Source organism: Lycium ferocissimum, chromosome 1 (assembly GCF_029784015.1).
Source record: "Lycium ferocissimum isolate CSIRO_LF1 chromosome 1, AGI_CSIRO_Lferr_CH_V1, whole genome shotgun sequence".
In the NCBI taxonomy this organism is placed as follows: Eukaryota; Viridiplantae; Streptophyta; class Magnoliopsida; order Solanales; family Solanaceae; genus Lycium; species Lycium ferocissimum.
In genome coordinates, this window is record NC_081342.1 from 21,071,607 (window position 1) to 21,099,552 (window position 27,946).

General features: G+C 34.4%; 2 protein-coding genes across 3 annotated transcripts; both read left to right on the plus strand.

Moving 5' to 3' along the window:
• Nucleotides 1-813: 813 nt before the first annotated feature.
• Nucleotides 814-10,556, plus strand: LOC132051980 (late embryogenesis abundant protein D-34-like). The gene is made up of 4 exons (XM_059443297.1): nt 814-939; nt 8,129-8,376; nt 9,431-9,721; nt 10,359-10,556. The coding sequence occupies exons 1-4, from the start codon at nt 864-866 to the stop codon at nt 10,530-10,532; spliced, it is 789 nt and encodes a 262-aa protein (XP_059299280.1). The 5' UTR covers nt 814-863; the 3' UTR covers nt 10,533-10,556.
• Nucleotides 10,557-15,529: 4,973 nt separating this feature from the next.
• LOC132051988 (late embryogenesis abundant protein D-34-like) lies at nt 15,530-19,806 on the plus strand. 2 transcript variants are annotated; one of them, XM_059443315.1, is made up of 3 exons: nt 15,530-15,865; nt 18,535-18,837; nt 19,544-19,806. In XM_059443315.1, exons 1-3 carry the CDS (start codon nt 15,611-15,613, stop codon nt 19,697-19,699), a joined length of 714 nt encoding a protein of 237 aa, XP_059299298.1. In that variant the 5' UTR covers nt 15,530-15,610; the 3' UTR covers nt 19,700-19,806. The 2 variants fall into 2 exon arrangements, with proteins under 2 accessions (XP_059299298.1, XP_059299292.1); XM_059443309.1 differs by having other exon boundaries at nt 15,530-15,907; nt 19,544-19,802.
• The last annotated feature ends 8,140 nt before the right edge of the window (nt 19,807-27,946 follow it).

Consider the following 27,946-nt stretch of genomic DNA (forward strand, 5'->3'; position numbering starts at 1 on the left):
TTTCATTTCGAAATTCTTGTCACTAGAAAGTGTGGTGAACGAGTTTTGGAACTCATTTGAAATGAAAATAAGACTAACATAGAGGTGAAAATTCCAAGGGGAAATGGTTGAATATAGCTTTTTAACGATTTGAATTTTAAAAAAAAAAATGATCTTGAAAATATTCTTTGTGCATTAATTTCAAATTGCTTGTGTGTAAAAATAACAATCGCGTGTAAAAAAAGGAAGACATAAAATTTAAAATAAATTTGTAAAGATTATCAAAACAATTGATCAACGAGATTATGAAGCCATCAGTCTACTTGGTATGGTATGTTGAGAAGTCCATATACTCCTTGAAAATAAAGGAATTTATCGATAATAAAAGTTTCGATGTTTACACTTCTTGATTTATGATTGCAATTTTTTCCTACATGCATTTAGTAGTTATTATGTTCTATTTATTTTTACTTTAACTATTAAAAACTGATGTAAATACGAACGGATATTAAGTGTTTACCATTTATCGATTACAATAGAGGCAATGGCAAACTTTTTCCATTGTAGACGTAGAAGAATCTGTAGACATTGTATTGAAGCAGTCTATTGTAAGGATTTTAACTTTATTGAGCAAGGATTTTAAGAAGTTGGTATATATCCTTTAAAATGACGAAACAGGAGAGAACAGCACCATACATATCTTGTCGTGTTGAACTCCAGACGCTTCTGGTGCGAAGATTGACGGCTATGATCAACACGTGTCAATGTTCTATGTTTCATGATTTGCTGTTAAAACATGCATGTATGTATTAAAGTAGCTGCTTACCCCTGCTTATTCCAATACAAATAGATTTAGGAATCGAACTATCTAAGCCAAAAAAGATATGAGCAAGGGACAACAGAGCATGGCTGAAGAAGTAGGTGAACCCATCAAATATGGAGACGTGTTTGAAGTGTCAGGTGAGAAATTAATCCTACCTCCATCTTTTGTGTAATGCAAAGAATACAAATACGTTACAAGAATATGAACGTATTCATTCAAAACAAACTGAACGTGTTCATTCCAAATGAATTTTGTTAAGATATGGTGTAATGGTTTTTTACTTCCATTAGTGTTCATTTATCACCATATTTCTTTTCTTTGCAACCGATCTTGCAATGTCCTATATAAGCAGGCACACTGGTGAAATTTCAAGATATAATTATTAACTAACTAAAAATAAAATAAATTCTACTAAGAAAGAGCGGGTTTTTATCGGAGAAGAGATAGATCCAGGGCTATGACCACTAACAATTCAATTCAGTTGAGTCTTCAAATCGTTCTACCTATGGGTTACTAGTTGACGGGTTAATTGAAACTTTGTGATATTCTCTCGAACTACTCACAAGCCTGTAGATGCTATTATAACGCCTATATCTCTATGGTCGTCAGAGGTAACAAGAACGCATTTATTTTTCCGTATTCAACTAAGTAGGTCTAAAGGGTATATCTCTATCCTCGGTAGCGAAACGATAATATCGAACAAACTTTATTTATTCTTATTACGTACGTGAATTTCCTTTCTCAAGTCCAATTCACGCACTACAGATAGTGTTTAATTAGTGATCAAGTAACTAAACAATTAAGCACAAGAATAAATAAGCAACCCAATGGTGGAAAATCAATAGATAGAAACAATAATCAAACGTTAACTTTCATATTTGTGTCGAAACCCTAGAACTAAAGAGTTTAGCTCCACACAGACATGGAAGAAAAACAACAAATCATCTGAATAAAAACGTCAAAATAAGTATTACAGAGAAGAGAAGATAAAACGCTGTAACTACGGCCTCCACGGTGGCTCCAAGCTCTGTCTAGCTCCCAAGTTATGAACTAAGGGGTTCAAGCTATTCAAAGTTATGTAAAAACCGTGTAGGATATGTATTTATAGGATACCAAAAGGCCTGAGCTTTTAAAAACCAAATCCAACACGAACTAGGAAAAAAATAGCGGGCTTGCGTGTCACACACCCGCGTCGCGGGTGCAACACGGAAGGCAATCAGAAAAACAAGATTCACAGACCGTTATCTTCGCGTCATCTCCGCGACGCGTCCTGGCATTGATGCCAGGCGTGCTTTTAATTCTAATTTCAATTGCAACGTTTTCTCTATGCTGTTTCACTTTGTATTTTTTCATTGCAACTCTTTAATCCACAAAGCAATCATTACATGATCATGATGTCTCCCACTTGTCTCCCCTCTTTTTGTCCTTTCTTTTTCTTCTCTTTTTCGTTCAATTTTGATCCAAAGTTCTTCATCTTCACACCTCTTTGTTCCTACATAGTAAAATTATAATATTAAGCACAAATCAATATATTTTGTACTCAAGAGACAATTAAAAGTATTAAAATGTGAGGCAACAATGGCTAAATATATGCAATTTATGGCCGAACATCAAGTTATTTTAGATAATTATTTTGGACAACCTCCAAACTTCCAAGAGGCATTTAATTATAAGTGACCTTTAAGCTTTAAAATTGGGGTGAGGTGATTCAAGTTTTAATTATTGAGTAGAGGTGATGATTTTTAATTAGTGATTAAGGGGTTTTGAACTTTCCCAACAGTTTTATTTTTGACACTTTGACCCTCAGCTTTATATTTAATTTGCCCTTAAGTTTTATTTTTAACACTTTGCCCCCCGCCCCTACCCCTACGCCGCCCCCCGCCCTTGCCCCCCACGCCCCACAAAAAAAAATGTTTTTTCTAAAACAAATTTTGAAATTTTTTTTTTTTTTTTTTTTTTTTTTTTGCACCACCCCCCGTCCCCGGCTCCAACCACGCCCCCTCCCTTGCCCCCCTCCCCCCACCAAAAAAAATATTTTTTTAACAAAGATTTTTGAAAGTTTTTTTGCACCACCCCCACCCCTCCCCCCACCATTTTTTTTTAAAAAAAAAAAGATTTTTAAAAGTTTTTATTTTTTTATTTTTTTTTGCACCACCCCCACCCCCTGCCCCCACCGCTCCCCCTCCCTTGCCCCCACCCCCCTCCCCACCAACAAAAATATTTTTTTTAAAAAGATTTTTAAAAGTTTTTTTTTTGCACCATCCACCCTCCCCCCCCCAAACTACCCCCACCCTCCTAAAAAAATTAATTTTATTTAAAAAAGAAGTTTTGAAAAGTTTTTGTTTTTGGTTTTTTGCACCACCCCCAACCTCCCAAAAAAAATTAATTTTATTTTTTTAAAAAAAATTTAAAAAGTTTTTATTTTTGGTTTTTTGCACCACCCCCACCCCATGCACCCCCTCCCCCCACCCCAAGCAAAAAAAAAGTTGAAAAGAAATTTTTTTTCTTTGGTTTTTTACTCCACCCACCCACCCCAAAAAAATTGTTTTAAAAAAAGTTTTGAAAAGTTTTTATTTTTTGTTTTTTGCACCTCCCCACCCCCCAAAAAAAATTCCTTGAAAAGAAGTTTTGAATTAGAGAGAGAGAGATACCTCCTCCATATGTTGATCCTAACAAACCTGGAAGAAGGCAGACAAAGAGGAGGCATGGAATCGGGAATCATTGTGAACGAGGAAAAATAAGTGCTCCTTATGCAAAGCAGTTGGCACAAAAAACATGTCCAAACCGAAATGCTCCATAGTTGTTAATTGCACTGTGTTGTAATAATAGTTATTTGTTGGAACTTTATGACATTTTAATGTTGTTCTTTTTTAGAATGGTAATTTCTGCTCTTGGTGTTTGTGAACTTGGTTTATATGATATGTTGATCGTGTTCAATCACAAATGTGTGTATTCTTGTTAATAAATTGCTGAACAATTTCCAACAAGTAATGAATCTGTTGCAACAGCTCTGTAACTTGTTGTGTTTTATCCAACAAGTAACAGGACTTGTTGCAGCAACTAGTATCTTGTTGGGTTTTATCCAACTGCTAAAAGATTTTCAACAAGTAAGCAATCTGTTGCAGCAACTAAGTTACATGTTGGGGTTTTCCAACAAGTGGAGTGACTTGTTGCAGAAACTGGGTGACTTGTTGCAGAAACTGGGTAACTTGTTGTGTTTATCCAATAAGAGTAAGGACTTGTTCAACAACTATGTCACTTGCTGCAACAGATACTACAGTTGTTGCAACAGATACTAAACTTGCTGCAACAGATATTATAGTAGTTGCAACAGATACTACTTGATTCACCCATATTTAGTTATCAACAATGGGAATCAATGATATTTAGTGATAAACAAAGGAAATCAACGATATGTAGTGATCAATATATAATACTTAATCAATTTGATGGTATTTTGAGTCAGGAAAGATGATCTACTAAGTCAGTATGCACTAAATCCAATGATTATTAGAGTGAATTGATGTGAACTACTTGATTCACCCATATTTAGTGATAAACAAATGAAATCAACGTTATTTAGTGATCAATATATAATACTTAATCAATTTGATGGTATTTTGAGTCAGGAAAGATGATCTACTAAGCCAATATGCACTGTGAACTACTTGATTCACCCATAGTTAGTGATAAACAAAGGAAATCAATGATATTTAGTGATCAATGTATAATACTTAATCAATTTGATGTATTTTGAGTCAGGAAATATGATCTACTAAGTCAGTATGCACTAAATCGAGTGATCATTAGAGTGAATTGATGTGTCTACTTGATTTACCCATATTTAGTGATAAACAAAGGAAATCAATGATATTTAGTGATCAATGTATAATACTTAATCAATTTGATGTATTTTGAGTCAGGAAAGATGATCTACTAAGTCAGTATGCACTAAATCGACTGATCATTAGAGTGATTTGATGCGAACTACTTGATTCACCTATATTTAGTGTTAAACAAAGGAAATAAATGGTATTTAGGGATATATATATATATATATATACTAACATCCTTAATGGATTAGATAGTAATTTCATGGATTAGATGGGCGATTCTAAGTGTATTCTTCCTAAATCGAGTGATCATTAGAGTGTTTTGATGTGAAGTACTTAATTCAATCATATTTAGTGATAAACAAATGAATTCAATGTTATTCAGTATAAACAAAAGAGTTCAATGTGATCAATATCGTGAATATGTTGCAACAATGGAGGAGTTGTTGCAACATATGAGATACCTGCTGCAACATATGAGTAAGTTGTTGCAATAATTCAAACAAGGTGATTAATCTGTTGCAACAACTAAGCAACTTGCTTAAATATCTGATCCATATGTTGAAACAGATTAGTAACTTGTTGCAACTTCTTTAACAAGTGTATGATCTGTTGCAACAATTAACTCATCTGTTGCGTCATATTTTTTAGTTTTTGCAATAATTTAAGCAATTGTTTGATTTTTTTCAACAAGGTGAGTAATTTGTTGCAACAACTAAGCAACTTGTTTAAAAAGATTAGTAACTTGTTGAAACAGATTAGTAACTTGTTGAAATAACTTAGTAACTTGTTGCAACTTCTTCAACAACTGTATGCATCTGTTGCAACAATTAGTAAGCAAAATAAATAAGTTCATAAACAGAAATTGTTCAACAGCCACCTTAGCTCCAAATACCACAACTAATCAAAATAAATAAGTTCATAAACATCATTCACAAATAACATAAAGGACCGGAAAAAAAAAACAGAAATTGTTCAACAGCAACCTTGGCTCCAAATACTACAACTTAAGTAGTAATTTGTTCAGCAACTGCCTTCTGGGGTGTAGTAGATTTCCTTGATCTACTCTATCTCCTTCATTTCCATCATCAGTTTCTTCATCTAGTTTTTCCTCACTTTCTTCATCTGTATCTACTGCTTCTTTGCTCTGTTCTTCATCTCTTTCTGAGGATTGATTGTCAGTTTGGCTGTTCAATTTGACTATATCTTTCCTCAACATTTCCTGATTTCATAAATAGATTGTCTACTTGTTGCAACAAGTGTAGAATTTGTTGCAACAACTACAAATCTATTGGATATCTTCTACAAACAGAACCAAATAACTGAAGTTATGTCCAACAGATTTGTAGTTGTTACAACAAATTGTCTACTTGTTGCAACAAGTGTAGAACTTATTGCAACAACTACAAATCTGTTGGATATCTTCTATAAACAGAACCAAATAACTGAAGCTATGTCTAACAGATTTGTAGTAATTGTAACAGATTGTCTACTTGTTGCAACAAGTGTAGAGCTTGTTGCAACAACTACAAATCTGTTGGATATCTTCTACAAACAGAACGAGCTAATCAAGCTATGTCAACAGATTTGTAGTTGTTGCAACAGATTGTCTACTTGTTGCAACAAGTGTAGAACTTATTGCAACAACTACAAATCTGTTAGATATCTTCTACAAACAGAACGAGATAACTGAAGCTATGTCTAACAGATTTATAGTTGTTGCAACAGATTTTCTACTTGTTACATCAAGTGTAGAACTTGTTGCAACAACAACAAATCTGTTAGATATCTTCTACAAACAGAAGCAAGTAACTGAAGTTATGTCCAACAGATTAGTGAGTCGTTGCAACAGATTGTCTACTTGTTGCAAAAAATGTAAAACTTGTTGCAATAACTACACATCTATTGGTTATCTTCTACAAACAGAACCAGATAAATACCAAGACAAGAACAAAAAAACTATCTGATGGATATATTTCCTAAACCCTGAACCATACCAGGACAGCAACAGAAAAATCTTCTATTCACTACAAACACACAACAACAACAACCTGAATTTTATTCAAACTTTTCCTAAACCCAAAAAAAAAAAAAAATTCAAAAGATTTTTTTTTGGAGAGGGGGGGGATGCAAAAAACCAAAAATAAAAACTTTTCAAAACTTTTTTTTAAAACAAAATTAATTTTTTTTGGGGTGGGTGGGGGAAGTAAGAAACCAAAAAAAATAATTCAAAACTTCTTTTCAAGAAAAAATATTTTTTTTGTGGGGGGGGGGGGGGGGTGGTTGGTGGTGCAAAAAAAAAAAATTTCAATACTTCTTTTTTTAAAATAAATTTTTTTTTGGAAGGGTGAGGGGTGCAAAAAAACAAAAAGAAAAACTTTTCAAAACTTTTTTTAAAATTTTTTTTTTTGTGGGGCAGGGGGGTTGGTGGGAGGAGGAGGAGTGGGGACCGGTACAAAAAAAAATCAAAATTTTTTTGGGCGTGGAGGTGGGGGGGGGGGGGGGGCGGGAGGGTTGGGAGGAGGGGGGTGAAAAAATAAATAAAGAAAATCAATACTTTAAAAAAAAAAAAATTGAGGGGAGGGGTGGGAGGAGGAGGAGGGGGAAGGGGGTGGCTGGTGAAAAAGCAAATAATTTTTTTTTTTTAAAAAAAAAGGGGAGGGGGGTGGGGGTTGATGAAAAAGCAAATAAAAAATATCAAAACTTTTTTTGGCCGCGGGAGGGGGGGTGGGGGTAGGTTGAGGGGTGGGAGGAAGAGGAGTGGGGACTGGTAAAAAAAAAAAAATCAAAACTTTTTTTTAATTTTTTTTTGGTGGGTGTGGGGGGGGGGGGGGGGGGGGGGGGGGGGGGGTTGGGAGGAGGAGGAGGAGGGGTGAAAAAACAAATAAAGAAAATCAAAACTTTAAAAAAAAAAAAAATTTGGGGAGAGGAGGGGGGTGGCTGGTGAAAAAGCAAATAAAAAATTAAAACTTTTTTAAAAAAAAAAATTATGGTGGGGGTGTGGGGTGGAGGAGAGGGGGGGGGGTTTCGGTGAAAAAGTAAATAAAAAATATCCAAACTTTTCCTTAAATTTTTTTTTTTTTTGGTGGGGGGTGGGCCGGGGGGAGGGGTGGGAGGAGGTGAAGGGGGCCTGGTGGATTTTTTGGATTAGGTGGGATCTTTTTATATTTTATAAAAGATTAAAAACTTTAAAAAAATATATTTTGGACCCAATCTTCTTAATCCCAAATTTAATTGAGTTTTGATTTAATATGGTCCTCACAAGTCACCTATACTAATTTCACAACTAAAAGGTGATCTTTAGTTAAATCTCCAAACCTCCAAACTTCCAACCACGTGCAAGTGTTTGGAGTGCCACCCGGTCTTAACGATTTTCACGGGAATTAAATCGAAATCGCAGTGACTTGTTCTATGACACAGTGTTAATCCGATAAGTGATTCTATCCTTTTATTTAATTTTCTGATTGATATAGTTAATATTTCCAACATTCAGGTGAAGTAGGTAGAAAGCCTATAGCTGCAAAAGATGCAGCAGCCATGCAAGCAGCCGAGAGCATGGCAATCGGCAATGTTAAAAAAGGTGGCCCTGCTGCACTCGCCCAATCCGCTGCTGATATGAACGAGAGGCGTGGCCTTCTACCGCATGATGCAGTAACCAATGTCACTAGACATGATGGCGTTGCCATATCTAAGGAGGATCTCAATGGTCAACGTGTTTTCACCGAGGCTATCGGTGTAAAGGTGCGTATATACCCGTCTACTTTTATATGATCTCTGCTAAACTTATATACAATGTTATATAACGTAAAGAATCTTTAGTTACACTATATTTTAACTTGTGGTTACAGTTAACTCAATATTCTGTAATTGTACTTTGAGATTAAGTCCTATGCACTAACACTATAACACTATAAAAGATTAGATCATTCATTTAAATATTTACTACTGGTAAATCTCTTACTCCCTCCGTCCCGATTTATGTGACATTTTCGCTATTTGAAAGTCAATTTTACTAACTTTGAAGCTAAATTGGATTAGATTAACTCAATATTTTAAGATTAAAATTTATATATTTGAAAACTAGCTAGTTGCAACTTTTCTCATACTATCAATTTGGTGAAAAAATACATGCAGTATGAATCTCGAGAAGCGAAAAGTGTCACATAAATTGGGACTGAGAAAGTAATAATTATCAATTGATAATTTGATTTTAAAAAAAAAAAAACTGTAACTAAGTTCTTATTGATGGATAGTAACATTTTTTCGTTTTACTACTTTTTATGTACGAGTATAGTTATTTTTGGTTGATCTGCTAGTGTAAAAATTACCTTCACACTGTTGATAGTAGTTATACTTTCCTCTGTTTTACTTTCAGAAAGGGTAAACTTTTTGTTTATTTCAAGTGTACAAGTAGATTCTTCTTATCGATCAAGCATGTAAAATATTTTTTCTCTATAATATTACTCCAGATGGTGATGAGATACAAATCTATAAGACTTGCCTCTGTTGTGTTATGAACAAATTATGTCAATTGAAGTTCAAATTAAAAAAAGGATAATCCAAAGGCACAAAGCATCTCACGTTAGCAAGGTCTGGGGAGGGACGCACGCACCCCAGGGAGTGTGATGAGCCTACCTTAATGCTTGAACGCAAGAATTAGTGTATGCTTCCGCTGCTCGAATCCATGGATGCTCCAAAGCTCCCCTTCATTTGAAAGTTTAAATTATTAGTGAAAAATTTGTAGGTAATTGGTTTTATCTCAATAATACGAACTAATGACTAAGGTATGAAATAGGTTGGGGGACAATACGTGCAACCACCAGGTACGAAGCTGAAATCTCCATCGGACGATGTCCCCGCTGAGGCAATGACAATAGGAGAAGCCCTTGAGGCAGCAGCCGGAACAGTAGGGGACAAACTTGTGGACGAGAGCGACGCTGCAGCCATCGAGGCTGCAGAGATGAGAGCAACTGGCCGTGGCCAAATTATTGCTAGAGGGATAGCTGCTGCTGCTCAATCGGCAGCTGCACATAATACCCGTGTTAAGCGAGACGAAGAAAAAATCAAGCTCCGAGATATTCTGGAGGTAAGAATTAATCTTCTATCCACTAAAACAAGGTGTTTTCAAGTCTAGGCACAGAGATTGGAGAGCAGAGAAGCAAAGTTGTGCATCACACAATAGTTTTGATTTGAATCTTGTATTAATCTTTGAAATTTATTTCACACTCTTTCCGTTTCAATTTATGTGAATCTATTTCCTTATTATGCCGTATTAAAAAAGAATGACTCCTTTCTATATTTGGAAACAATTACTTTTATGCAATAATTTATAGTCACACAAAATATATGTGCCTCATTTAACACTTCAAGTTTGTAAGTCTTCTCTTCTTTCTGAAACTCTGTGCCCAGTCAAATGAGTTCATATAAATTGAAACGGAGAGAGTATGTATAAATAATTAATTTAGGAATTCAGTAACTCAAAAGTACTAATATCCTAGAGCTCCAAGGTGATATGATCTCTTGCCCTCTTATCATGAATTGAAGAAAATGGTCTTTTCAAATCTCTTACGTGTTTTAACATGTGAGCTAGTTAAAACCATATATTTCTTTTGTGTACATAATTGGAAGGATGCAAAATTTCAGCTACAAATTCTAGCTATGCCTCAATTTGCAACATCTGAGCTAATTAAGACTATCTTTCTTTTGTGTTTCATAATTGGAAGGATGCAAAAGCTAAGCTACAAGATGACAAGGCAGTAACGAAAGTGGAGGCAGAGGGCATCCTAAATGCAGAATTGAGGAATAAGGAAGGACTTTCACCATATCCAGGTGGTGTTGCTGATTCCATTGTAACTGCTGCAAGGCTTAATCACGAGAAAAAGAACTTGAAAAGTTAAAAGGATGGTATTCTGTTAAAGATATATCTGTATATATGCTGTTTGTGTAGATATCTATATATAATATAAAGCTAGACATAGACAATTCGATGTGGGAGACAATTCGATGTGGCACCTCTCTATGGCATTTATTTTTTTTCTCTTTTTTTTTTGGCATTTTTCCTTCAATTTTGTACATCATCTATTAAGTAAATGGTTTAAAAAAAGCCTCACAAAATATATACAGAACTAAAGCCCACGTAGCATGAAGCAAGTCATGTATTTAAGGCAACCCTTCTAAGTAGCCCACGTAGCAGATAACATGGTCTTAATGATAGTAATTAAATCAGTTTTGCATAAAACCCTACTATTAATCACTTCTCCTGAGACCCTTCTTGTTCCTTCTGTTACATTGTCCCATTATTTTCCCCTTTAACCTCATCATTATTGCTATTTATAAGTTTCCTTAAATCTCTCTTTTTTCTATGCAGATTCGGATTTATCTTAATCTTCCCTTTTTTTTAAAAAAAAAAAAAAAATCTACAGTTATCCATTTTTTCCATTTAAATTAAATAACTTCTATTGCAATTAACACACTTAATACTCATTCAATTGTAATTATTCAAATGTACATTAATTTCCTATTCATGTTACGTTACTTATTATTTTGGTTACTATAAATACTAAATCACATCTTTTCCATTGCAACGACGTTCTCCCTTTGCATTGCATAATTTTCTTTTCTTATTCTTCATTGTTATCATTCCACTCCTTTTCATTTGAAACTCTCTTTACATAATATTCCTTTTTTTTTTCCCTTAGGGTGTTTTTGATACAATTTTGGTGCATAATTTTCATAGGCTAGGAAGTGGAAGAGCATGGCGTATGACCTTATTTGCAGGAAGTATTCATCGGATTCAAGCTTGATAAGTACATTATTATTAGCGATTAAATTCTTTTATTCTTTTCATTTGTTGCAAGTTTGTATGTGGTGTGTATTCAAATGTAATAAATTTACCTTTTTGGGGGTATAAAATACCCTATTTGAAGAAGCCGACCTCTATAATCCCTATTTTCAAATCATATATGCTTCTCCATGTGTGTATGAATGTGTCTCTCGAGCTTAGTTTTTCTTGACTTTTTTATTGAATTTACACAGAAAGTGACGGTGTATTATATTGTAATGGTAGGAGAAACTAATCAAGAGACAGTGATATTTGGAGTTTTCGATAAGATTAGTTGGAGAAGAATAGGGAATTGACTTGGCTACTGAAGGAAGTATTACAACTTCTAATATTTTGGCAGGGTATAAATATGAGAAAGAAAAGAAAAATATGCATTATCTATAATATATTTTGGTAAATATTTAAATATTATAAATTTATTTTAAGACCAAAATTATATATGCATGATTTAAGATCACGATTAGATTTGAATTCTTTAAGAATGAAATAGGCTATAATATTTGGACGAAATAAGAAATTAAATTTAGAATAGTAATTAGCGCCACTAAACTGTAACAATTTTAGAATAATTCTTAGTGTCAAAGGACGATTATAGAATTTTGACGTTTTTAACTTGCTAACTTTATATGTTATTTTGTTTAATTATGTTATTTTGGTAAATAAAATATACATTATTTAAAATATGTTTAGAAATTATAAAATCGTATCATTAAAAACAAATTCTCACTAAGAATAACTCTTGAAAAATACTGAAGTTAGTTCGCTGATGCTATTTATTACTCCAATGTGACTATTATAGGCAAAAAAAAGAGATGTGTGAGAAAGAAAAGAAAGAAAAAGAATTATAACATTATTAAAAAATTTAATTTTTGAATTAATTATTTTTAATATAACAAATAAACCATGAAAAGTATAACGATCAGTCAATCAAGAGACAAGGTTTTTTTTTTTTTTTTTTTTTTTCTTTTTTTTGGAAATTTCCATAAATTAATAAAGGGAGGATGGGGAGTTGACTTGGTAATTTAAAAAAAAGATAATTACAATTTCTAATTTTCTGAAGGAATGGAGGAGTATGACTAAAAAAATTAACGAATAAAATTTAAAAATATAAGAAAAGGTAAAGAAATTGAAAAGAAAGAAAAGAATATGGGAACCGAAAAATAATATCGAAATGAATATAAGAAATGAGTAGGATCATATGAGAGAAAATTATCAAAATGGAAAACAAGGGGGAAAAGATAAGCAATTGGTAGATAACACAAGAAAACTTAAGAAGAAGAAGTAGAAGAAAAGGAAAAGGCAATTTTTTTAAAGTTATGTAAATATGATCAAATGAAGAACTATTCTTTGTCGCGTTTTCTTTGTTAAATTCCTAAAATTGTGAAAATAAGGTTCGTAATAACATTTACTATAGAAATGTTAAGAAAATAATTGACATGGGAGGATAAAAATTAAGTGTTCACAACTATTTCTTTTTAACTAGAAATGCGTAGAATTTTAAAGCAAAGAAGTAGATTAAAAATATTTTATTAGATAAAAAATGATTTTTGAAATAATGCTACTGCATAAGTAGCGTTATTTTTAATATTTAAGACCGCGCGAAGCGCGGACAAATACACTAATATATAGAATAAAACTCTGTCAAAGAACTTATTACCCCTGGTACTTTCTATGTAAAGCTAGTACTAGTATTTGAACAAGTTATTTTCAACAAAAAACCCTGGAATATGGTTTTCCTCTCAATCAGGTATCAGCCTATCCTTATCTGCTAGTAAATCATCAAAGTGCTAGACAGAAAAATAACAGGTTATCTTTGTGTTTGTGAATAGATTTCAATCTCTTTCTTAATTTTTGTTTTAATTTCAGTTGGAAAAAAAATATATGTAGCAAAAAACACTTCGCAAAGGCCTCTCCTGAAAAAGCAGTCTCACATATACGATTAAAGTTAGTGTGGCCAACTATTGCTGATTTCTAAAAAAAATTAACATTCTATAATGAGTGCCAGTAAAATGAGACAAGATGTTCCACAACATGCAATTTGTGATGTTACGTTTTTACTATCGAAATTAAGCGATTCCACCTTCACGGAGAGGGTAATTTATCTCTCACGGTAAATGAAGCTTGAAATGATCATAAGTTCTCAACTCTTGCATAATCGAACTTGGTACCTTTAACTGTTTAAGATTTGTCATTTGCGAAATATAATTCATACCTTCGTTAAAATTCTTTTTATTTTGACCGTCAAATGCTTAAAAGGTGGCATTTGTTTCAACAAATTATTCATGTCAAATAAATAATATTTCCATAATAAATATTTTCTCATCAAATAATGTTACATTGTCCAACCGGGTAAATTTTATCAGGTATATTTTATCCTAAATACCTGATAAAATTTAATCAATATTTGCTAGATAAATAAATTATTTGTTCGATTTTGCATCTGTTACTGCTATAGTTTTCTAGAATAATTAATTGTTTAGTTATAAGAGGAGTCCAAGTTGATTAGTAGAATATTCAATTTTTTTAATCTTAGTGAGAGTCTAATACTTTAGTTGTAGGAGGAGTCTACTCTTTTATTTATGTGCCTATATAAAGGCACATGATTAATAAAATTTAGATGAAACAGTTTTTATTCATATTTTCTACCTTGTTGTTATCTGAACCTTCATTGATCTTAATGGGTCTGAGCATTTGAAGAAGAAATACTTTGGACTACTTTTAGCTCATACCTATTTTCAACCCATTTTAACCCGTGCTTATTTTTAACGCTCAGGATTATTTTCAACCGGTTTTAACCCGTGCTTACTTTTAACGCTCAGGGCTATTTTCAAGTTATTTTAACTCGGGCTTACTTTTAACGCTTAGGGCTATTTTTAAGCAATCCAATTTTAATCCATATTACCTTTAACCTTATTTTTTCAATCATGACAAGCAATAGTCTCTCTTTGAATGTCTCACAAACCTTCACTGGTGAAAACTATCATATTTGATCAGTGGAGATGAAGTTAAGCAATTTTACAATGTGTAAGAAGAATAATTCTCTTCCATTTGAAAATAAAAGTTACACAATTATTTTCAATCGGCGAAATAGAACAATTGTCATGGAGAAATAAGCTTGAAGCATGTGATGAAAAAATGCAAGAAAATTGAGTTCAAGAAGAAGATGATGAAGAAAGACTCATGTTATAGATGTGTGCAAGTTCAAAAATACTCAAAAAAAGAAATTCCACAAGCACAAATGCTAGAGTCGAAATTAAGAAGGAGCAACTTTTCTAGATTGCAGCAACAGAAGCAAGGAGGAGTGTTGTATTTTGCATCTGTCATGGCTACAGTTTTCTAGAACAATTAGTTGTTTAGTTATAAGAGGAGCCTAAGTTGATTAGTAGAATATTTAGTTTTTTTAGTCTTAATAAGAGTCTAATATTTTAGTTATAGGAGGAATCTACAACTTTATTTATATGTCTATATAAAGACTTATGATTAATAAAATTTAGATAAGACAGTTTATTCATATTTTCTACCTTATTGTTTGCATCTCTCTCAAAAAATTCAAAACATTATTTTCACCAAATAAACGTAACGTAGGTTACACCGATTTTAGGAACAAAGGCGTGAAAAAAAAAAAATGGTATAGTTAAATGAATATTATACTCAAAATTCACTCCAGAAAATCTCAATAATTTAACAGAATTAATATATTTTCAATTTTTATATGGTTGAATATTCAGTTTTGTTAAAAGAAACAATTGGTTGGTTGGGATCACACCGCAATGTACATACCACCACCTGTAAAATCAATATTGAAGTGTTTCACCAAGTCCCTTAACACGTGTATACATTTCCTTGTATACATTTCCAACTTTAAAATCTATTTTGGTAGTACCGCTTCATCACCTTAATGCAGCTTCTGTTTCTTGGCCTTCTCTTTTTTCTTTAAAAGGGATTTCTTTATAACCTTCCCATATGAGCTTTTTTCTTTTTTTTTTTTTTTTTTTTTTTTTTTTGAACTCATAACATAGGAGTCGGAGGGTACTTTTAAGATCCGAAAGAACCGGCGTCTTGCCTTTTGTCGGCCTTTCCTTACTACAGTTCAAAAGAGAAAGATTCTTTGTTGAAGTTAGAGAACACTAAAGCATGAGTCAAGAAATACCTGTTAAATATGGGGACGTGTTTCCGGTGTCGAGTGAACTTGGTTCAAAAATGATAGCACCACAAGATGCAGCAATCATGCAGTCAGCAGAAAGTATAGCGTTGGGTCATGTACCAAAAGGTGGGCCTGCATCGCTCATGCAGTCAGCTGCAGCCCAAAATGAGCGTATAGGTGTGGTAGATGTTGATGACATATCGGATCTCGCGAGAGATCCGGGTGTCACTGTTTCTCAAGCTGAGGTTGGTGGCACTCGCATTGTCTCTGAATCAATCGGTGGAGAGGTATATATATCAGCTCCTAAATAAGATACTTTCGCGTTTCAATTTGTTTGTCTTTGTTTAATTGGTTAAGAAAATAAAAAAAGACTTTCGAATTTGATTCTTATTAAATAAAAATATTTGTAATATGCTAAAATATCCTTTAATGTTGAGGTCTTATACATGTCATGTGGAGCTAGAATGAGTTTTTAAATTAGGGAAAAAGCGTTCTTTTTTAAACGAACTAGAAAGGAAATTAAAGAGTTTTTAAATTAGAGAAAAATCAGTTCTTTATTAAACGAACTAAATTAAAGAGCTTTCAAATTAGGAAAATGCATTTTTTTTAAAACAAATTAGAAAGGAAAGTACGACAAATAAATTAAAATAGAGGAAGTACCTTTTTCATACGACACAATGATGTTTGATCATATCATGGACAATGGCGGAACTAAAAATTTCAAGAGGATTCATTTATGTGCACCGTCAATGTATAATTTTTTTTATACCATCAGGTAACAATGACCTGCTATAGCAGCCTAGCAGGTTACCAAGCCACTTCTTTTAGTCTTTTCTTTAAAAAAAAAAAAAAAAAAAAAAAAAATATTGCTTTTGCTAATTTTTTTTCCTCTCTCCTTCAACTCCCTTGTCTTCATCGACTCAGCACTCCGCAGTCCATCTACTTCCTATGGCTTCTTCAACCACCAATTCCTCCTTTTCTCCTTCTAAACGCATATATATAAAAGACCTTGATCCATTTTATTGTTCTTCTTCCGGTCCTTAACAATCTCTCTTTAGCAATTTTATTTCCTTATTTTGAATAAAATCTAACTTTCTTGAATTTATTGGTATTTTGCCATGAAAATTAATTGTTTGAAGTGTTCGTATCAAGGAATAGAATAAAGAAGTACATTAATTTCATATTATATGTATCTCATGAATTAGGTGTTCAAATGAACTGAAATATTAAAAAAAAGTGAGGGACTAAAAACATAAAAAGAGAACTGCGATGATTCCATTTTTTGCTGCTGCCATGGCAGTGTCGCCGATGAAGAAAGAAGAGCAGTGAACTTTGAAAAGGAAATGGTTCTAAAATGTGGAGATAAGTTTAGTTAAAGTACAACTATGATTCAACTTACCTTTAGTATTTCTAACTTCCACTTATAATTTCAAAATATATAATATTATTTAAGAAATTATGTTTTTACCTTTGAAATTACCTGAAGGTGTAAAAAAAATTGTACACTGAAAGACACCAAACTTAGAGCCTATTTAGATGAGCTTAAAAAAAAAGCGAACATAATGCGAAAAAAAAAAAAAAAGTTGGGGTAGCCTAACTTTTTTTTTTTTTTTTTGGCTTATAAGCTGTTAAATATAAGCTGCTTTAGATTAGCTAAGCTAAATGGGCCCAATTATTTTTCTGAACTTATTTTACGCACAAAATAGCTTTTGGCCAAATGACCAAACACTCAAAAAAAAACAAAGAACTTATAAGCCAATCCAAACGGGCTCTTAAACTCTTATTATAAACATAAATTATGCTTATCAAACTTGTGTTTCGAGTCAAGGGGATTTAATCCTTATATTTTCATGCATTTTATTATTTTTGACTTGTAATATACATGTATATAATAACCCAAAAAAATTGAGTTATCATATGAACTCCTCGCTTCAATGTGGCTCTGCCACCAACCATGGAGTTTAAGATGTAAAAGAACGTTTTTGATATATAGTCGGTGTTTGGACATGCGATTTGAAATCATGGTTTAAAATCAGCGTTTGGACGTGCAATTTCATCCCATGGTTTCAAACCATGGGATGAAATTTCAAATCATTCAAAAATGCATGATTTAGGGTTTCAAACCATGTCCAAACGGTACCATAGTATCAAAAATACTCTAAAAGATCTCGAAAATGTTATATTAAGGATACTATTAAAAGTTTAAAGCAAGGTTGAGCTCAGTTGCTGAGCTCCATATCGTCCATCGTTGAGGTGGAGGATTCAAATCTCAGCACTAGTGTGCTATCCTCTTTGCTTTTCTTCCTTTCTCCTCCCCTAATATAACTAAGAGAAAACTGATTAACTAACGACCCACCAAAGGTGGGGAACGTTCAAGCAAGCACATTGCGCCGTAGTAGCTAGTGAAACTAAGACATGAAACTTTTTCTTTTTCTAACTTTTTCTTTTTTTGACTTTTAATTAAGTAAGACATTGTACAGGCGTTTGTGGGTTCAATGCGAAAATTGTTATGGCTTAAATTACAAGAAATTTTTGAAATAAAAAATAATGTGAATATCATTAAAAATGAGTAGTTTGGATAGAATTATTGATCCGAATACTTGGGATTCCCTCTTCCCTTAATTCGACCGACATCAAGATGATTGACAAAGGTGGTGCTCTGAATAAAATATACAAAAGTTTAAAGCAAAGAATTGTCAAAATGAAAAAAATGTCTAAAGGTAAATGTATCTTAATTCTAAGGGTTCAACTGAATCCAATACTATCTTTTATGTATGAATATATTAGCAAATATTAAGTTTTGTTTCATAATTTGTAACAAGTTCAAATGGGTTCCGTTAAGTTTAAAATCTACTACGTATAGAGCATATTTGGATTAGTAGATATATGTATGAAAGACTATGTTCAATTTTAGGTGGTTGCACAATATATCTATCCATCAGAAGCAGGAGGTGACGGAGAAGGAGCCGAACGATATCCTACAACAGGAGTTCAGGAGGAGGCAGTTACGGTAGGTGAAGCTCTAGAGGCAGTGGCATTTAAGGCAGCAGGGGACAAACCACTTGAGGAGAGCGACGCTGCAGCAATACAGGCAGCAGAAGCAAGAGCCACGGGACGAAGTGAAGTGGTGCCGGGAGGTATAGGAGCACAAGCTCAAAATGCAGCTTCCGTTAATGCTCGAACGGATGACAAGACCACTCTTGGTGATGTCCTAAGAGTAAGTCTTTTCATATGACGCATCATTTTAGCAAGTTAGGAATTAGGAGGATTTCAATATAATGAGTGTAGTATCATGAAGATTTAGGAGCTAATTTGACAGGTTCAACCTTTATATAATGAAAATGTAGAAAATAGTTTGTTCATTGACTGTATGTACTTTCCCCTCTGCTACTAGGTTTAATATAATTTGGGTTTTAATATTACACAAGGAAGATAGATATTCCAATTTTGCAAATTTGGGAATTTTGAAAAAATAAATTAAATAAAGAGGAAAAGACAAAGGAAAAAAAACTTTATTAGACCATTGGAAATTGATCCCTTCAATTTTAATGGTAGATGTGCACCACTAAATATTGCACCAAAAGATTTTTAAACTCCAGTATTTTAGATAGCTATAAATGGTCTAGGGAGAATAGTATGGGCGTACGTCGATCAACTCTAGGCTGAGCTTCTAGTGGAACTAAAGCCCGCCTAATAGAATGAGATTTTGCAGTTTTGCAGTAACTTAGGCTTTTTTCTTCGCTTCAGCTTTGAGATGATTTTAGCCACCGGACTGACACTCCTTGGATATTCATAGAAATATGTCGCTCCATGTGACATAGTCGGTGCAATATGAAACTATTAATATTCTTTTTCAGGTTACAAGTGTTACTATAGATTAACTATGTTGTATGAAAATTACAAATAATTCTTGTGTATTTTAGGATGCGACGAGCAAGCTTATAGAAGACAAGGCAGTGAAGAAGGAAGATGCAGAAGGGGTGGTGAGTGCTGAAATAAGGAATAAACCCGACTTGGCAACACATCCCGGAGGAGTAGCAGCATCTCAGACCACTGCAGCTAATCTGAACACATTCTAATTAGGCGTTTTTATTTGGGTTATGGTTTTTGTTACAAGTAGTTGATTGTGCATATAGAACCATGGTCTGATTTAGGGTTATGTCTAATTGTCCTCTTATGCTGTCGTGTTATACATGGTGGTGTTGTGATCTTTTCAAGCGTACCTTTTAATTAAGCTGACGGATCATGGATGTTGATTACAGCTTAATTAATCGATCCTTTTAATTTCTTGTTGTTCCTTTTTCTTAGTAACAATATTAGGTCGGAAGCCAACTAAGTTCAGATCAAATATTGCCAGTTTGGAAAACCCCGAGTTAATTAAATTCATAATCATAGATCAATTTTTAATTTGATCATGTTAGGTCAGGAAACGTTCGTCCTTGTTTTTCTTTTTGTTGCTTTTTGGGGACAGTTTTCTCTTGAGAGGCTTGAGATGTATTCAAATATTAAACAGCTCTAACTCATTTTAAAAGGTATTGACCATTTTGGTAAAGCTAGAAAATATTAAAACAATTTATAAGTGAATGAAGTCGTCATGTGAAAAAAATTTAAGCTATTAATGCATACTTACATAGACTGTTAGTATGTAAAGCGTATTTTATTGGGCAATTAGCAGGAATGCCTGTATTACGGGGTGGTCTTTAAGTTTTGCCCTTCAAAATGGTGGTCTTTAAAGTTTGCCTTTCGCTAGAGACCGCTTGGTCACAGGTTCAAACCCTCAGGTGAAAATTAGAAAAATTTCGCAAGGCATAAGTTTAGAAAAAAAGGCAGAGTTATAACTCTGCCTTAAGACAGAAAGGGCAGAATTTGCAGAAATGGGCAAGTTCTGCCTTAAGGCAGAAATTCTGTCTTTTTTTACAACTTCTGCCTTGCGAAAAAAAATTTAAATTTTCACTGAGCGGGAGTTCGAACCCGTGACCAAGGGGTCCCTAGCGAAGGGCAAACCTTAAAGACCACCAATTTGAAGGGCAAAACTTAAAGACCACCCCAAATGAAGGGCAATCCGCGCAAAAAAAAAAGTATTTTATTCACTGTGGTCCAAAATCTAGTGCACCTTCTTAACATTTTTTTTTTGCGTGGATTGGCCTTCAAAGGTGTTGGTCTTTGATTTTTGGCCTTCGCCTAAAAAAGTGGCGAAAATAACCCAGGTTCTGAGTTTGAACTCCAGCTCAATAAAAAAAAAATGCAAGACAAGATTCCGCGAAAGTTCTGTCTTATAAGGCAGAATTTAGTTATGTCTTATAAGGTAGAACTTAGTTATGCCTTAAGGCATAACTTCTGTAGTTAAAAGTTATGCCTTATAAGGCATAACATTTGTCTAAGTTATACCATTTTGCATAACTTTTGCTAAACCTTTGCCTTGCAATTTTTTTTTTTTTTTTTACTGAGTTGGGATTCGAACCCAGAACCTCGGGATATTTTCAAGCAATTTTTTAGGCGAAGGACAAAAATTAAATATTTTCAGTTTGATGGGAAAAAATTAAAGAGCACCCCAAAATAGCAGGGGCGGACATAGCGTATTACGAGAGGTGGCACGTGCCCCAGGTAACTTCGGAAAAAACTCTATATATATATGTGTGTCTATACCTTAAATATCTATCATATATTTACAAAGACCCCTCAAGCATATCTGTTGGAGTGGTCCATTTGGTCAGCGTGCCCTTAAGCCCTTGTTCTCGGCCACGCAACCCTAGTTCGAACCTAGGTACGCAACATACATCTTTTTGCATTTTCGTTTTAAGTTGATAATTGTAAAAAATGCATAAAAAAGGCGTTGTTGGCAGGTTTCGAATAGGCAACCTATTGCATGTAAAAAGGTGCCCAAACCACCAGTCCATGGAATGACTTTCATGAAAATATACCTTTTAATTTGTATTTATTATAAGGTAGTGCATTGGTTCTAAGGGTGTTTTAGTAAAATTGTAAGGCAGTGTTTCGTGACATCTCTTCTACTAACGTGCATCTGCCTTTGGTGGTGTCCCCATCGTCTTCAAATCCTGGGTCCGTCTCTGCAAAATAGGGACAGTCGTGCGAATTGGCCCCTTCTTAAAATCTTTCGCAAGTGTGTGGTATGAAGAAATTGCACGGTCTGACCTTCAAATGGGCTGGTTTAATTTTTGCTTCAAAATCAAACTTATGCCTAGCGGGGCATAAGTTCTTTAATGACAAAAACATAACTTGTAAAATATTATGATGCGAAAATATAAACTTATGTATCGCGAGAAAATTGTTTGACTTTAGGAGAAAAATTAAAGACCAGCACAAAATAGGGACAAAAGTGCAAATGATCGGCTGTTTTGGGTTCCATTTGCACTGCAAATACTAACAATCGGACTGAAGACGAGATGGACCTCTAAAACATGTTGGGCTCCCAATTTCAAGCTGGCAGAAAGCCTGATGTCCACATTCACCCGACAGCCATACATATATGAGATGTTTGAGTGATTGCAACTATTCAACCTGGCTCTCTGTTCAAAGTGCAGTGAACAAATTAACAGCTTGTTTGGAACTTTGGATGGTTGGAGTATCTTGTATTGTAATTTTACTTTAAATATAATACTAGTATTCTTTTTGATTGTTACTTAAATTTTATTGTATTGTATTGACAGTGTCATTTTAATGATCTCATTTTATTCTTTATCATACATTAGCTTTTTTGTAATAACTCTACCTTGTATAATTATGTTCTACTTCTTTTATAATATTGGAAGCGTGTTCTATAGATTATTGGTGCTTCGCATTATGGAACGACGAGAAATAATACAATTTATTCAAACATTATATTTATCTGAACAATATAGTATAGGACGATATATAATACATCGTGAAACAATACGTAATGATCAATTCATAGAAGATGTAAAAGGTGTAATCTTTTATACAGCTAATCTCCGAGATTGCTATCTCTCGCCTAATACTGCGATGTACTTGGTCCTGTGCAACGCCCATCACAGCACCACTTCCATACAACATCATGGAACTTATGAGGAAATCCTCTCATTTGTATTAATTAAGTAACCAACTAAATTATTTTCCACCGTATAGGTTATCTGTTTAATACGACAATTATGTTAGATTGTCCGCTGGAATCAGCATTTTCCTCTCCTTACACTAATTTATAATTAAAGGAAATAATTATTAATACAACCAAGTATACTCTAACAAACATATGCATGCAGCTAGTCGACTCAGTTAACCCGCAACAGCAAGACACACCAACGTGATGATATCCTTAATTCTTAATTAAATTGTCTTCAAGCAGTATCTTGAGATTTTGAAGCTGCTGGTAGTACGTACTCTTACCAATAATTTATGGTACTTGAAACATCAATTGTCTTGCTGTTATTTATTATTTAAATGGATATATGCTTATATGGAAATTGACATCTTTTCCCTTATTTCTCCTTAACATGGTTATGTCCAGCAGAGTGAAATTTGAGCGAGTGAGATGAGCTTATATGGAAATTGACATCTTTTCCCTAATTTCTCCTTAACATGGTTATGTCCAGCAGAGTGAAATTTGAGCGAGTGAGATGAGCTTATATGGAAATTGACATCTTTCCCTTTATTTCTCCTTAACATGGTTATGTCCAGCAGAGTAAAATTTGAGCGAGTGAGATAGACACGTGGTATGGTTATTGAACAATTGTTAACGACAAAGACTCAAGCAAGTGGGGAAAAGGCGGATCCGGGATTTGATATATGAGTTCCTATAGCAATCTGTTTGAGTCAAAAATCGTACTTTGCCCAAATAGTTAAGAAGTTGACTAAGGTTAACCACAGTTGATAGCAATTTGATAAAATGATAGAATTAACACAAGCAGGTTATTAAAGGTTGATAAAGAATAAATACATAAAGAGAAAAAGTAAACTTATGCCAATTGTGATGAATAACAGTAATGGATTTCTCCTTTGCCAAGAATGAACAAGAGCTTGATCATCAGAGAATAATAATAATAATAATAATAAGTAGAAAGTAATCAAGAATAATCTATTTTTTCAGTCAGTATTCAATCCCTTTAGTATACAAATGAAAGTTCTATTTATAGGTATTTGGTCCTATCTGGTGCCTTTCCCGTTGGATGCATGTAACGGCCATCATTAATTGCTGAATTAATGCTGATCATTTAATTCCTTGATTCTTGCTGTCAGAAACCGTTTTTGCCGTTGCTGCATTGACTCCATTTAATGCGTAATTAAGAAGATTTTGTATGTTGTTCTCGTTGATGTTCATTTTGTTGACCATGTGATCAGTATCAGTTACCTATTCGTCAATGCGGTGCCCGGCGTTATCATCTGATCTTGCTGCGCCATTATATTTAACTGACACGTGTCAACTATATGTTAGTCCAGGTATTAGGTGCAATTTTCACCCATACAGATAGTCCCTCAATTTTTCGGGTTCATCAAAAATATATTCCCGAGGAATTGTCTTAACGATATCAATCTTTCCTTGATTAGACATTTGAATCGTTTCATTGCGTAATAGGAAACGTTGTAACTGACGTTAAATCGTAGCCCACTAGCGTGATGAGCACGGGTCATAATCGTATAAATTGAAAAGACTTGCATTAATGATAAGGTCAGACGTGGGGTACGTGGCCGTTACCGTGCCCTTCATTTTCTTGCCGGTTCCCAATGCAATAATGACTCCTTTATAAAGCGAATTTTTTCCCTCCCATTTTTAGCTTCCAATTCACGCTTCAATTTTTTCCTTGAATACTTTTTCAACTTCTTCTTCTTCTTTTTCCACTTCCACTTCTTCGATTTCTTTGACTTTTTTGAATTTCAACTATGTCTTCTCCTTCATCTTCTCAAGATATTTCACCAGGAAAGACCATTATTGTTGAAGCTTTACCTCCCAATGTGGGTGTTAGAAATCCTAAGAGAAGATTGCTTTCTAGAAAATTTATGGGCGACACTATTACCGCTGTTGCTGCTTCTAGGGCTCCATCTTCAGTAATTTCTAATGTCGGTGATGATGAGATCGAAATGGTAGATCTTCCCTCTGTTGATAGTGTGCTGCCCAAAAACCCTACTCATACTAGCGATTTAAGATTGCAAATGAAGATGAAATTGATGTGGAGAGAATGGCTAAAGTTGAATGGCTAAAGTTTTCGGGATTAAGTCTCATATTACCGAGGACCTTGTTCCTTCTGTAATCGAGAAATGTAATTGGAAGGATTACTTTGTGGAAATCATTGTTCCTGAATCGGATAGACCTGCCACTTCTCATTTGCCTAGGTTTTCTGTAGTGTATCTTTACCTTTTTACTATTGGGTTTAACTTACCGTTAACTCCGTTGATCGACCAGTTATGTCGGTGTCTTCAAATTTGTGTAGCACAACTTACTCCCAGGGTTTGGCGCTTGATTCAATTATACTAACATGTTGCTCGAATTGCCAACATTCAGCTTACCTTAGATCATATTTTATATCTGAACACCCTTCATTTTATAAGGGGTTCTATGATAATGTTCAGGGTCCAGGGCCTAAATAAATTGTTTGATGATCCTGAGGATAGCCATGACCGTTTATGGTTTAAAGAATTTGTGTTCATTCCTACTCGCCAATTAGTGAGTAGCGATCCCACGACCTTTTCGGAAAAATGGAATGCAAGAGCGTCCAATTCCGAGCTGAATGTTCCGGGGAATATTCGAGCATTTACGGAAACAGTAATTCGATATTTGGCGAGTGTTAGAACCTGGGAATAATAGTTCTGCAACGAGGCATTCGTACTTTAGATGGCTTCGGAAAGAGTAAAGGTATTCCCTCTTATTAATCTTCTTTTTCTAACCACAATTATTCTTATTGTCCTCATTTTGCCAGGTCATTCCAGTAAGAGAAAGACATCGTCAAAGGCCTTGATTCTTCCAAACGATGAAGACTCGGCATTAGACAATATCCGTTCTATTATTAAAAGGAGGTCGGACGCAGAGGCGGAACCTGTCTCTAAAAAGAGGATACTGAAGAAACAATTTTCTTCTGGTCCTTCTAAGATTGAGAAGACTGGAGGTACGTACGGATCCGAAAGTACTGATTCCGAGAAAGAGTCATCTTTAATTTTGAGGAGAGGAAGAAGAACTAATCTTTCTTTTATTGATGTGACCAATATCCTAGAGGACTCTCCGATGAAGGAGTTTGAGAAGTTAACTGGCATTCCTGAGGTTCCTTCTCATGAAAAGGATCCATCGGCCACTCTCCATGAGGTGGTGAATATTGATGATGAATCACCAGCCAAGACATCTGCTCAAAGCAAAATTACCGCTAGTATCTTCGAGACTGAAGCTGTCGGGGTGGATATTGCGGATGTTTCTGAAGCTGATGCTACTCGGGAAGAGGTTGCTAGTTCCTCCAAAGCTAAAACCTTCCCGTACACTATTGTTGTTCCTTCAGGTCGAGCTTCTGATCATGCAGAAGGAAAAAGACCTGTTCAAGAAGATAATCATTCGCATGAAGTTGACCCTGGTGATGAAGCTCTTCGGGTTGATGATCCCGCAGTCAAGTGGATGTAGTCTTTTGTCCCTCTTACCATTAATCACATTCGATCTTTCAATTTATTTTATGAGGCAAATTTATTGGCTAATCCCCATGTGATGAGCACCTTTGCCAATAGTTTCATAGGGCCAAAAGAACATGCCATTCTAAAGGATATGCCCACATATCAGATGAACATGATTGTTTTTGGGCTTATGATCCAGGTACATTTCTGCACATTTTCTTCCACTAGATTTTTTTTATGAGCAATAACTTTTGATAATGTGTTCACAGGCTCAGACTTACTTAGCGGGAAGTCCTGAACGTTCTGAGGGTGAATCCAAACATATTGACAAGCTCAATGAGGACAACGTCGCTCTAACTCAGGAATTGTCAACTTTAAAGGCAAAGCAAATTCGCTCCGATAAGGAGTTAAACGAAGCTAAAACTGAAGTGAAGCGCCTTCAAGACCAAGTATCTGACCTTCCAAAATTGAAAGGAGAAATCTTCAAGAAGGATACGGCCATCGGCAATTTGAGAATGAAACTCATGCAAGTGGGGACTAAATTTGAGAAAGCAAGCGATGAAATCCGGAATCTCCGAGAAATGTTATCTTCCCGGAATGCCGAATACGGCGAGCTTGATGCCAAATTTAAATCATTACAAGTGAAAAGCACTCAAGATTCTGGGAATTTTACTAGAGCTTTGATTGATTTAAATCAGAGAGACATAGCTGCTATGGAGAAGGCGTATACTAAGAAAGATCTCGGAATAAAGATTTCACTAGGGAAGAAGGACAGATTTATTACAAAAGTTTTGCGAAAATTCGAGAATCTGCAAGATCGCGGGAGGCAACTCATGTACCGGAAAGACAAATGTAAGCAGAAGGCTCAGCGATTGGAAGATGACCATGCCGTGGAAAAGCAAAATGCTGTTGGCTGTTCTTGAAACTCGCTTCAATTTTCTAAAAAGCCTTGATCTTGCTTCATTTGATCATGCTAATGCCCTCGCTATTGCTGAGCGAAAACTAAAAGATGCTCGTGATCTTCTTGGTGATATGCTTGGAAATGAAAATGCCGAAGGGGAAGATGACGAAGAAGATATTGAGGAGGAAAGTGATTCCAAGGATGCAGGTAATGGGTTGATTTTTGAAAAGAAGGATCCATCTTATGATGATCATACTGAGATCATTTTAGAGGCTCCTGTATCCGTTGAAGTCCCGGATCGGAATCAAGCAATTGATTCTGATGTTGGAAATGTAGTGGAAAATGTTAATCCCTCCACTTCTTCGCCCGACATTTCTGTTCCTCCCAATATTTAATCGTTTCTCTTTTGCTCTGCTCGTGTTTGGCCATTGTTTTTATAAGAATTTTGTTTTGGGTTGACTTGTAATGAATGAAACTTTGTTTATCCATACTTCGTCTTTTCTTTTTTATGATAAACCTTTTGTAAGATTCCTTTGGTTAAAACCTTTCCCGGGTGATCAATCCGTTCCAGAATTTCAACCTCGGAATACTTGTAAGAAGATTTGTAATTTTGGCGCAAATATTTTCGGGAAGATGATTTGAACATCTCATTCATTATGAATAAATTTCTTCACTCGTAATGCCGAAAAAAAGAGCCTTACTCATAATGAGAGATTTGCTTTACGTTGTAAAAAAAGAAAATCGAATCAATATATTTGCTACTCAATCACAAAGAAATCTTGAAACACAAAGGGTAAAAGTACCTTATGTTGCCAATTCTTTTACATGATTTGGTGAATGGAGCTTATACATGCTCGGCGTCTCC